The sequence below is a fragment of the Phoxinus phoxinus genome (assembly GCF_949152265.1).
Source record: "Phoxinus phoxinus genome assembly, chromosome: 3".
In the NCBI taxonomy this organism is placed as follows: domain Eukaryota; kingdom Metazoa; phylum Chordata; class Actinopteri; order Cypriniformes; family Leuciscidae; genus Phoxinus; species Phoxinus phoxinus.
In genome coordinates, this window is record NC_136878.1 from 34,347,796 (window position 1) to 34,360,961 (window position 13,166).

General features: G+C 40.4%; 1 protein-coding gene across 1 annotated transcript in view; it reads left to right on the forward strand.

Moving 5' to 3' along the window:
- The first annotated feature begins 558 nt into the window (after positions 1–558).
- Positions 559–13,166, forward strand: part of tlcd3a (TLC domain containing 3A) — a 30,619-nt gene continuing 18,011 nt past the window's right edge. The window contains exon 1 of the mRNA XM_079608325.1: positions 559–1,827. Within this exon, the coding sequence (XP_079464451.1) occupies positions 1,706–1,827 (122 nt within the window). The 5' untranslated portion in view covers positions 559–1,705. The remainder of the gene's footprint in view (positions 1,828–13,166) is intronic.

The following is a 13,166-nucleotide window of genomic DNA, read 5'->3' on the forward strand; positions in this document are numbered from 1 at the left end:
CACATTCTCGTCTTTCCTAGATCAGCATGAATGGGCAGCTAAGAAGTGGGGGTTGGTTGGTTGGTGGGACAGATGGATTAGGATTGTGTGTAGGCTGTTTGGGAACAAAGACTCTCCTGTATGTGCACTCAGCACGGTGTCACTTGTAGCAACCACAATTCATAAAGTCAGTGATCCTAAAGCTTTTATGACTTTTTGCCCTTTTCTCATGTAGTTAGCCTAGCCTACACAAGGAGGCTAGACAACAAACATATCCACACGTTTTTAAAAAGAAAAGCTCATTAATCAATTTCAACGAGACATTTTCAGTCAAAAAGACATTGTCCTTGTTGTGTATTTAGAAAAATCCATGAAAGACTTGTAGCAAAGACTAATTTTAAACGTAAATTATTTAGAAACTGAATTGTCTTGGGGGTTATTAACGGTGAAGAGCCTAGATGGCGCTGTTGTGTGGATTGAGTGTTAGTGGAGCCGCTTAATGTAGCTGCGTGCTCTCCAGTGTTGGGAAGTTTGACTCATTTCCGCGAATCAGTTCGTTCGAACAGTTCATTTAAAAAAGGTTCAGTGAATCTTTACGTCATCACGTGATCCCCAACATATCCAGCAAAGCCACATGTAGGCTAATTTTGGTGTTTGAGTCATTAACCTTGAATTAAAACAATAGCATTTAGACAATACTAGGCTACTATTAATTTGTTTCTCTCCTCTGCAAAAAAGCTATTCATTAAACCAACTCTGTTTCGTGAAATACCCGCATCTTTTATTAGGCCTAGTAGCATTTATGTTATTCGGCCCATTAGTCAAATCTTTCGTTCATTCTATGCTCTCAATATCAGCTCACGATGCTGCAATGATTCAGTGAGCTGTTGATTCATGAGCTGTTCTTGACAAAGCAGATTTGTTCTTTTTAATTTATGTAATGTTGATTATTTTTATACATGTATCCATAAATATAAGCGTTTAAAGACAACACCTTATTTTTCTATATTTTAAAAATATTTTGTTTGTAACTATTTTCAATAATTGAATAAGAAGGTAAACAGGCCTGCGAATTGCTGGGCTGATATTGATAAGATACTTGAATGTATTCGCTTTTGTTCACTTGTAACGTTACATGTTTTCCTTTTCACGGTTGTATTGATTTGCCTTGATTTTTTATTCATTGATTAGCAGCACGTATGAGTAACATTTGTATGTAGCTCAGTCCTGTACGTGAACAGATATTTTTTTTGTGAACCGGTTCAAACGATTCATAGAAAAGATCCGACTCAAAATAACGATTACGTTCACGACTCGGCCATTGCTGTTCTCCAACTCTAAACCCGCCGCAGGAATGAGCAACGCTCGCCGAGCAGCGGATACGCGGCCGTTCTAAACAAATAGCCTGTTTTAATCGTTCCTGCGGACGTTTATGCAAATTCGCATGACTGACAAGTAGATATCACACGCTAACGCGGGTCGTCAGGTCACGAACCTTAACATGTAACAGAATACTCGCTAGTCCCGGCTTGTGAAGCAGGAGTGAAGAGCAATCAATCACCGGACACCTCCACCGTTATTCGTGTTTTTACAGTACAGTGAGCGCTGCTGAGGCAGGGGAACCGCTGCTCTAATGCTTCCCTGACCACACCGAGTCAGCGCTGCTATTTTAACGCGGTATCTTGTTTTCGACCAAACATCAGATCAGGTTTTATAGCGGGACAAGATGTTGCAAGTGTTGATTTGCGGCGTTGTGGTCTTCCCCGGTCTATTCTTCACTTTTAGAAAAGTGCTTCCGTCCATTTTCAAGCAGTGGACAGATGCCGACGTCGTGCTGGTCAGCGAGAGGTGAGTTTGGTGACAGTTGAGCAGTTCGGTAAGGCCAGACAGCTCTTGCATTATCATTTGCCGGTTTACTGCTGTTTAGTAGTAAAACGAGTCTCACTGTCAGTTTGAAAGGTCGGGTTTGCACATTTCACAATAGTATTCACAATAATATTCACGATCATACCAGCTGTTAAAATGCAGATGCAGTGTTTGCATCTTGACCTGTAGCAGGGGCTTCACAGAGTCAGGGACCCCCAAACAGGCTCTCAGCCAACCAAGGGACCCCGGTTTTCAATATCTATCCAGGACCTTGACAGATCCCATGGGCACCTGGTTAAAAACAATTTACCACTTCGAGTAATAGATTTATATGTTGAGGCTTGTGTGTTTAAGGGATCAATTATGTTTATAATCAGACTATGTTGTGCTCATGTTATCCTATGATATGTTCAGCTGATCTCATGACCTTAATCACTCCCTTATCAACTCAGCCATGGATAGTCCACGGAGAATGAGCATGAATTGACCAACTTCCAGAAATGCAGAGACCTCTTCTAAATTTTCAGATTTCCATGCAAACATGCCTGTGTGAAATAGGTCTTCAATGATCTGATCTGTACCTGAAGGCAGACATCACATACAAACACATCTGGGTAGTAAACCCAGTATACACAGTCAACTTGTAAACACTAGTGTAAGATATTCTCAAACTCAACGTCTGAAACTAGCCACTATTTAAAAATTGTAAATGAGGGGAACATTTATCTGTGGTCGTTCATACATGCATTTTTTTTTGCAGATAAGCAGTTTCATATCAGTTCTGGGTGGGTTCAGCATAAATTGTCATTGACAGTAGTTTTGTGCTCTTGTTAGCTTATACAATAGCCAAACATGGATCTACTAAATATAAAATAAAACAAGAGTGTGCACTAAGCTTTGGGATATTCGGGCTTCATAATTTTATATCTATTTGGTTTATTTGTTTAATTTTAGCAATGGCCATAATCCCAGCCAATGCCAATCTTTGCTTTAGGCCTACATGTCTTTGCTTCTTATGAGCCATCCCCAATTTTGCGGTGTTTTATAAAGTTCTATCAGTGTTTGTGTGTTCTGACTGGAGGTCAGTTACTATTATGGCTAAACGGCAATATTTTGTTTTAATTTTCTTTTACCTTTTTTTATTGAGTTCCTGTTGTGCTAGTCTAGATCAGGGGTGCCTAATTCTGTTCCTGGGGATCTACCTTCCTGCAAAGTTCAGCTCCAGCCCTGATCAAACAGAACTGAACCATCTAATTAAGATCTTCAGAGCCACTTGATAATTACAGGCAGGTGTGTTGGATTCTGAACACTGGTAGGTAGTTGTCCAGGAACTGTATTGTGGACCCCTGTGATAGATTCATCCAATCCAATCAATTAAATCAAACACCAAAAATGATGCTGTATCAACATAAGAATATTCTTAGTAAGAGCTGGGTATCGTAAAAAATGTTTTGCTACTGATACCGATACCTTTCAATACCGGTTCCTTAATGATACTTTTTTTTCGATACCAATTTTATGAAATCCGTTTCAACAAGAAAGAATACATTACATACTACCTAAAAAAAAGCTGGTTTTATTTTTTCAGTTTGTTGACTTATTTTACAGACTCAAAGACTCGCGCTCAAGCGCACGCATCAAGCTTGCCGCAAAGGACTGGCAAAAGTAGCCTAATGATTATTAATGTGTCTGGAAAAAATAGCGAGGAGACATTTTAATTGTTTATTAATAAACAAGTGTTATCTGAGTCAGTGTTGGCTGCAAAGATGAGGTTGACGTTGCTGACTTGTCATCTCTGCAGTATAGTGAACTCGTACGCCTATAGATAGAAATGCATCTTTCATTTAGATTACATAATCAGAGAGTATTTGTTTTTGATTCAAATTGGTTTGTTTAAAAGTAGACATTTCAAGCTTTCGATGCCTATTTCTCATGTCTGTGAGGCAAGTAGCCTATACGCTGAGTTTTGGTTAATTTATGTGACGCGCTCTAGTTGAAGACGGATCAACTTTCTGCTCTTAAGTTTATTCCGTTCGCTGTCAAGTGCTTCATCTGATTTGTTGTGTTGCTGGTCTTGGCAGCAATTATCTATTCGCAAATACTGCATCGCGCGCTGTTGGCATCGAGCCTGGTGATATGTAGCCACACTTTTGATCTTTTCCACATCTTTTCTATCTATAGGGGTTGGAACACTTACACACTGATTCACGTCTCTGGGCGTAACCGGCGTAAACTAGTGTTTTTCCTTGATGCCTCGCCACAGACAATCATGCTGACATTACCTTAGGTATTGAAATTTGGTAACGAACGACAAGAAATTTTTTGATACTCTATGGTATTAAGGCAATTCGGTCCGTGCCTAAAAAGAATCGATACACAGCCCTATTCTAGTAACAAAAGGATCCTGTTCTCTGGGCTTTCGCACCGGGTAGTTATACTCAGTTATAGGAAGTAGCCACTAGGGCGGTCCCCCGAGAACTAAATTTCCCCTAGGACAGTTTCCGCCAGTAGAAACTCTGAAGTGACATACGCAGGCTGACAGCGACGTCATTTAAGTGCAGCATTCAACAACTGGAGGATGGAAGACACCGTGATCGGAGCTATCGTGATAACGGAGATGGAATGTAGATGTATAAAGCCCCTTTCACACAGAGATTCCGGAAAATACACGGATAAAGTGACCCGGGATTTGACCCGGGTTCGTTTGAAAATGGTTCATTCACACTGCCAGTGATTTGCCGGAATCAGAGAGCGCGTTCACACACAACCCGGGTATGTCCCGGATAGACGCGTGACGTTATGATCTTCGGCGCGGATTGCAAGGAGCTCTCGGGTCTCTGCTTCAGTCCAGTTTGCAGACATCTTTTCGTTCTTTCTTGTATCGATGACGAACACAAACTTTCTTCAGTGGCACGATAACTACGTCATTGCGAAGGCTCGTGCATCATCACTACGACACACCCCTTACGGCATTTGTCCTGGCTTTTGTTCACACAGCGCGCGTTCCGGGTCTGAACACGGCAATGTTACTAGGTCCCCAACCCGGCATCGATCCCGGCATTAAACCCGGGTCGTGTTTGCGTTCACACAGAAGGCGTTCCGGCAATTTGCCGGCAATTTGCCGGGTTCAAAGTGCTGTGTGAATGGGGCTTAAGTTATGCGATTGAAAGAGCAAAAAGGAGGGCTAAGAGAAGAAATCTCCTATGACAACTAGCAGTGCTACATATCATCAAGGCTGAGAAAAGAACACAATACCGCAGATAAATTTAGCATAACTAAAATCGTGAACGCGCCATAAAAAGTGTAGTTCCATCAATAGTTATGGGACTATGAAAAAGTTCCTCCGGTGCGAAAACCCCTTTAGGATTGGTTCTTCACGTTCCTTCCCTTTCAAGAAAACCAACACTCAGCACAAAGTTTATAGAAATTGGCTGTTTTTAGATTCAGTATATTTTTGCAGGCAGTTTGAGGAAGCCAAGATAAAAACGCAATAGGAAAATCAATAACTAATCAATGACAAAAAACAACAGCTGCTATCTGCCCTTGTGTATAAGAAAAGATACTAGACTGCATAAAATTAAGTTTTGGCCCGAACTCTTGTCAGGAGTGTCATGTTTCTTGAGATGTTGTCATCTGAGGGATAGTGCTCAGCAACACGACGTACTGCGTACTAACACAAGATAGATATATGGAGATGTAGATTGATAGCTGGGTAGTTGATCTTTGATCTTGGTTGATGGTAGTTAGACGATGTGCTGTGAGCCTCTGGACTCAGTGAAGAGGATGGAGGTTGTTCGAGGAGTGATAATGAAGTGACGCAGACTCTGGACTTTTACACAGAAGTGTTGATTCAATCAGTTCTCTGTGTGTACATGTTAGAATGAGGCAATCAGTCTGAATCACTCTAAAGCCTGGCTCAGACTACAGGAGATTCAGGCCGATTTATGCCCGATTTACCCCTCCCGACATTCGAAGAAAAAATCGTGTCCAGGGCATCGGTCAGTTCAAATTTTTGGCCCAGATTATCTGGTAATGTAAAAGGCATTTACAGTTTAAATCTTAAACCTCCCGATCTGCTCTCAGACACATCGGGGCTACCGAGACAATATCAAACATATTCATATTTTAAATTGGAATGATTGCGACTATGATTACGTCAGTACTTTCACAATAGCCAATGAGAGACAAGTCTACAAGGAGATGGAGTTGACGGAACTTTTGAAATGGTGACCGCAGAAAAAAAGCAGCTGTACGGGTCTGGTGATCAAAGGAGATGGAGGAACAACTGGTCAAAATGTAGCGACAACACGGGTGTTTTTTCTCACTACAAAGAATAAGTATTGATACACCAAGTTGTAGACCGTAGAAAAAATAGACAGTATCTATTTTGTTTACATCTTCCCCGTGAGATCATATGAGGTGCTAAATCTTGTAGTGTGTGATTCTCCACAATTTTCAAATCTTGTAGTGTGTGCAGGTTTGAGATCTGAAAGAAGAAAATCTGTGAAGATTCTACTTGCGTGCGTGATGCAACCAGATTTCACAATCGATTAAGATTTAAGAACTGATTTACGATAAAAAACTCCTGCAAAATATTGATTTAAAAAAAAAAATCATATAAAATAATAATGTGATATTCGATATGCGATACAATAATGCTTTACGTACCGATATGAGTACTTTATAATACCATCCAATTCTTCTAACAATGTTTTATTTTCATCAGATGTTTTTCACTTTCTGACTGTAACAAAGTAAATGTACGACTTGTATAATCAAATTGCTTGTGCTAAAGGAGTTATTACTCACCCCTCCTCAACAATTTAGCAGAGCATAGTTTGCAGTCTGCTCTACTTTTATCATCATCGCTTATCTTAAAATATCTCCAAACGGCTGACATTACTCCTCCTCCGACTACCTGCTCATGTCACGTTGCCATAAGTTCACATATTGCGTTTTTTGCGCATGCAAATTCATTATTTTAAATGTGAGGCGCCATGGCAAGCGCTTTCATGATAGAAGCGGTGCGGCGCGCTCGTATTTCCCCAATCGCTTGTGAAAAGGAGAAAGCAGTGCGGGTGCGCTTTCCATGTGTTATTAAATGCGATATGTGAACGGCCCCTCAAAGTGGTATCGGGTGCGGTTGTATCAGGGTTGTTTTACGAGTACGAGTACATGAGCACAGTATCAGACCGGTACTGGTATCGGTATCGGTGCATCCCTAACATGAATTTTGAACAACACCCCTTCTTGTCTTAGGACAACTTTTATTAACTTTTTTGGTCCACTTCAAATGTTGACTACTGTACATTGATTCATATTTATCTGGTCAAGAGCAGGGACTTTTTCTTTTGCTGTTGGACAGACAGCAACAGGTATACTGTTTTAGGCTGCTGTCACTTTAAGACCTAATGCACGGATCCTATTGACATATCCAATTTCTTTGCCAAGTGTTTACGTTCACTTAAGACATGCACAACTGTGTTTATATGAATACTCGCCAAGACAGGCATTCTGACATAACTATGTGTGTATTTGATAATTTGAGTGCAATAAGCCGTGAAAAAGAACTGAATTCAAGATCACACACTGTCCAAGAGGTAGCTTTCTGTGTATGCACTATGGGTGTATATGTCAGACAAGCGCGAGCACCGCAATAAATTTTTTTTGCAGTTTATTGCGCTTAATAACTTTTTTTAACATCAAGAAAGTCACATGTAGGTTCCCTGCTTTGTGTCGGCCTAAAACGTTTTGAAGTAGCCTATGAAAGTCATTCAGATATCGCAAGCCCTTGCAATATTCATATTGTGATGTACATTTGTGATATTTCGAAATATACCGTGCAGCCCTAATTTTAAGGGTCAGAAACATTTAACATCAACAGATTTTGTCTCAGCAAAGTAACAGTATGAGCACAATTTATGTGCTAAGATAAACGCTGCCTTGTTTAGTTTGTTTACTTTTTTAGTTTGAGTACTCTGAGTGGCAAAGGTTTCTATTTACAGCGTGTTTTTACAAGCGCTTAGCATTGTAGACAATCACAATCATATTTTTTTTTTAATCTCGTGAATGCAAAGGCCTATCAGAGCAGAGGTGCTAGTCAGTTCATTAGTCAGAATCCGCTTAACACCGCTGAAAACTTTTGTTTTGTTCAACACGAGCTGCAGCTCGCGGATCTTTTCATTATAACCAACAAACTTTAAATAATAAGTAAATGTAAATAAGAGATTCATTGTACAATTAAAGTAGGTGATTCTCTGCAAAACATTTTTTTATACTGGTTGAAAGTCTCCTCTTATCCTGAGAGCAATAACTCTGTTAAGCGTATTTATGTCGTCTGTGGAAGGCGTAGGACCATAAAATGTTCGTTCAATCGCTGCGTTCTTTCCGAACGGTCCTACTACAGCATGTTCCTTGTTGGTCAATGTGTGTTTGCACACCACTGCGCAAGCTGTTCACGCAGACATAATAAGTCATCAGTGCGTTCATGTACGCTGTGCAGGCAAGCAGCAACAAACTTTCCTTCTGAACCGACAACAAGTGGCACTGGCAAAGGATCTACGATCTATATATCTTCATCGGAGCCAAGCAGACTCTCATTGTGGAAACCCTGTCATGCTAGAAATATTATTACACGCTGTCAAGTTTTGCTAGCTAAACAAACCGAAAACTTGCTGCATCTAATTCTGTTTTTAAGAATTTGTTTACATTTGGTATTGTAGCGTTACTAACTGTACTATGTTTTCTCACCGGTGAACGACACATGATATTGGTATTGCAGTAACGTTATCTCTGGTCTTCTTGGCTGTGCGCGTTAATGCTTTCAGGGGGTGAAAGCATTGGCTTTGGACGGCGATTTGCAGGGAGGGTGGGACGTACGCTTTTAGTGCTATCAGGCTAAAGTTAGCATTTTCCAAAATGTCCTACAGCACCTTTAAAGGGATAGTTCACAACTATCCCAAAGGAACACAAAGGAAGTGTTAACCAGAGAGTTAACTGTTCCCATTGACTGCTATAGTAGGAAAAAAAAAACTATGGCAGTCAATGGGAACAGTTAACTCTCTGGTTAACACTTCCTTTATGTTCAGCAGAAGAAAGAAATTCATACAGGTTTGAAACAACTTGAGGGTGATTATATGATGACATCATTTTTATTTTAAAGTGAACTATCCCTTTAAGACAGCTTTTTTTATTATTATTAGAGTTTTCGCGAGAGTGAAGAATTCAGTGAGCTAGTTCTTTAGAGAATGACAGCCTTAGTGATTATAAAGGGAGAGATCTTCTTTAGTTTTCTTTTTATTAACCATTTACAATCTGGTACTGAAACTGGTTCAGAGAACCTCAAAATTACTCAAAATACAGAAATTTTGATACCGTGACAAACCTAAATGTGTATTTAACTTTATTAGATCGAGTTAATAGTGTACAACTTTTTAACTGAACCTTGTAGAAACAGGAATTTCTCTTTTATGTCAAAATTTTACTAATATCTTGATTGTAGCTCATTGTCGCTGTCAGAAGTAAACCTTGTATGTAAAATTCTTGTATAGACCATCTGCCTATATAAGTCATCAGAATCTTTCAACTGAGTAGCGGCAAGTGTCAACTCAACTGCAAGCGTAGTAGCACGGCCAGCTATGCAATGCTTGTTCCCATAATCACAGAGAACAGAGATTACTTTAGTAACTGACACGTTCCCTTTCAATACGGTTTACTCGCATTGGATCAGTTACTGATGGTAACTGATCCAATGAGGCCCTTAACAGTCCTTTCATCGACCCACACCGGGGTGAAAATACCTGGGGGTGAAGTAAGAATTCGATCAAGGCCCACAAGGCTGAAGCTCTTGGGGCAACATTTTAAGCAGTCTAGACACTAAAAGGGTCCTGGACTGACTCAAGCAGACAAGATCTGTGTCTAATGATCAGGCCAAGTTATATAACCTGACAAAGGTAGACAGCGAGGACCAGCCGGCCGCCACACAGATGTTGCCAATAAACACTCCGCTAGACCATGCTCAGGAGGAGGCCATTCCTCTAGTGGAGTGGGCCCTCATTCCAATAGGGCATTATAAATGCAAGGAGGCGTAAGTGAGTGCTATTAGATCCACAATCCAATGGGATAGTCTTTGCTTCGTAACGGCAGCCCTTTAGTGTGGCCTCTAAAGCACACAAAAAACTGCTCCCACTACCTGAATTGGTATGCCACGATAACCACAACATAGACCTTGCATCCCCCCATCCAGCAGCTCCTGTAGGAAGGAGGGCATAAAGGTGCCTAGTAGAGGGCTCTCTTCTCTCTGAAATAGTATTCATGACTCTGAGAGAGGCGCGGAGACTCCCGTTGACAGGCCACAGATGGAGGCCCCACAACTCGGGTTGGGGGTGCCAAATTCTCCCTTTTGCCTGGGAAAAGAGGTCCCTACTCTGTGGGATTGGCCATAAAGCTGCTGTCAGCACTATTGCACCATTTCAGGAAACCATGACTGGTTTTGCCAGAGCGAAGATGATTCAGTTGCAAGCGCCATCTTCTGGTCAGACGTGGGAATTCATTCATCATGGGACTCTCACAGTGCATTATGGGTATTCTTTAGCCGTTAAGCGTACATTGGTTGTACATTCGTTATTGCAGTACATTCGTTATTGCAGTGCATTGTTGGATTGAATGAGTGCACTCAATAACGTCCACTATGGACCCCACTACAAATGGCTGTCCCCTCAAATAGTGCCCAATTTAAGGATATAGGGCAGGGATAGGCAATTTCGGTCCTGGAGGGCCACTGTCCTGCAGAGTTTAGCTTCAGCCCTGATAACAACTCACCTGCCTTTATCTATCTAGTAATCCTGAAAACATTGATTGCCTTGTTCAGGTGTGTTTATTTAGGGTTGGAGCTAAACTCTTCAGAACATTGGCCCTCCAGGACCGAAGTTGCCAATCCCTGATATAGGGGGTGATTTCAGGCATAGCCATCCAGTTATCACTGTAGTTGAATAAAATGCAGATAGAGATATTTTACACCATAAAAAATATATGAAGACTATTAACACCATTGTGTCCGTATGGTTTATTTGTGTTCTTCAAGCCATCTCGGGCATTTTCTGAAGAATAATGTATTTTTATAATGCAATACCAATAAACATAGCCTTTATCACTGAATAGAATTCCATAAAATAATAATATTTCTGCCTCATTCTGTTAAGAAACCACATCAGTTCACAGAAGGAAGTTATTTCAAACTGGTTACCATTAAGTGTAAATGTTCCTTTTGTATGCAATGGGTGTGATTCTTCAATTTTTTTTTAATAAAAATAAAAAAACGAATTAAAGATTAATTTGACTGATAGCATTTTCTTTTTCAAGATTTCTATAGATATCGCGATAAATCGTTAATTATTTTGGCCACGATAATAGTGTAGTGAAAAAACTGATATTGTGACAGCCCAAGTTTGAAAGGTGGAATATAATTTGTATAAATTTTTTTTTGTTAAAAGCGGAAGTCTGAGCAGAACATATTGAAGGGTATTTAGCCACAAATTCTGGAAACTAGAAAATGTGTGTGCTAACTGAAACTCTCTCTATTGGATTAACAATGCAAACATGACTTTTAGACACTTAACAACAGGGTTTCCCTGCATCTGGAAGGAGGCTTTTGTTCCAACTCTAATCAAACACAGCTGAACCACAGACAGTCGGGCTTACTATTAATGTTGTACGATTGAAATAAAAGACAGCATAGGAGACAGACCACTGTCTCTCAAAATAAGTGATAGGAATCACAATGCTCAAAAGCCATTGCATTGCTGCTTAATCAGTCAGTGGCTTAACAGTGGCTGTTGTATGAAGGTACCTCGGGTCAAGGTTTCCATACGTATCCATATCAGTTGGGTTTATATATTCCCCTGTAATAGTCACTAAAGGGTTTAGGATTTTCGTGATGCCAACTTAATTAGTGTCATTGGTGGTTACGTAGTTTTTACTGTTGCCCCAAAGTAATTAGTCACATGACAGAGACGTTGTGGGACGGTTGCGTCGTGAAGCACATGTGAAATCAGTCCAATGGTAATACGGGATATCAGAGGTGGGTGACGTTATGAACCAGGAAACTATAAAGCTTGCCCAAACAGTGCAACACTAGCTTCTGTATTCAGTAAGCGCTTTCTGTCTTATTTGGTGTTTTATACAGTACAAATTAGGGCTGAACGATATGAACAAAATTTTATATCTCGATTTTCATGCCAGATATCTCGATATCGATACAATACGATATGACTACGGGGTTCGGTGAAAACCAAGCATTTCTCAGAAAAATAAAAAGATAATAATACAAACAAATTTGGAAAGTATAGTTTTATTTTTAAGAACAAGTTATAATTCGACACGTTTTATTCATATCAGATACACATTGTGTAAGTAACTTCAGTGTTTACTCTATTCTATTCCCAGTTCACCAGCCACTTACTTTTAAGTATTTCGGGAGAAGTGGATGAATTTACGTGTTGTAAACATAGAGGTTGTAAATCCAACAGATCCGATTCTCTGAACTGCGTCTGCGGCACAAACTAACACGGCGGCGCCCATCGCGCATACAGCTCAACTAACGCGATCGTTATAAAGGTGTTTTAACAATATACTTCCACTTGCATGTATTTGACAATCGGAATATCAGATATTTCATGCCATAGCTAACACATTTGTGAATATTCTGAATAAAAAAGGAAAAATGTCATAAAAGCAGATCATCATTCATTCAGCGCTGTTGCTGCTGCGGTGTGTCACGTGACAAGCAATGACACGTCACCATGGAAACGCCCCCCCACCTCTCACAATATAGTTCCCACGCATAGACTGTAAAAAAATATGGACGTAGTGTCCGTGACGTCACCCGTAGGTTTCTGAAGAGCATTTTTGAAGCCTAAAGTGGGTGGAGCCGGCCGTCGCCATCTTGGCCTCGCGTCACCGCTCGTCACTCCCGGATAACAGAATATGGGCAAAGAGGCGTAGAGAGCTTTATTATTCAGTCCATTTTAAATTCTGATTTTGGCCGCATTTCAATTCTCAAATGGGTCAAAACATACATATATTACCTATGAAGTTCAAGTAACGTTAAATGCGCTAGAAATCCGCGCTCATTCAAGGATGTGCATTTATTGCATGGACGGAGAAGCACCGACCTGCAGGATTTCATCTGACGGAACATAAGCATGTTATAATCTGTTCCAGAGCAACGGTACCGCAGAACGAGTGTAGCCTTTATATCTATAGACGTTTTTAAATCTGAAAACTCCAAAAAGCAACGAAATTGTCAGACATCCATTAGTGCG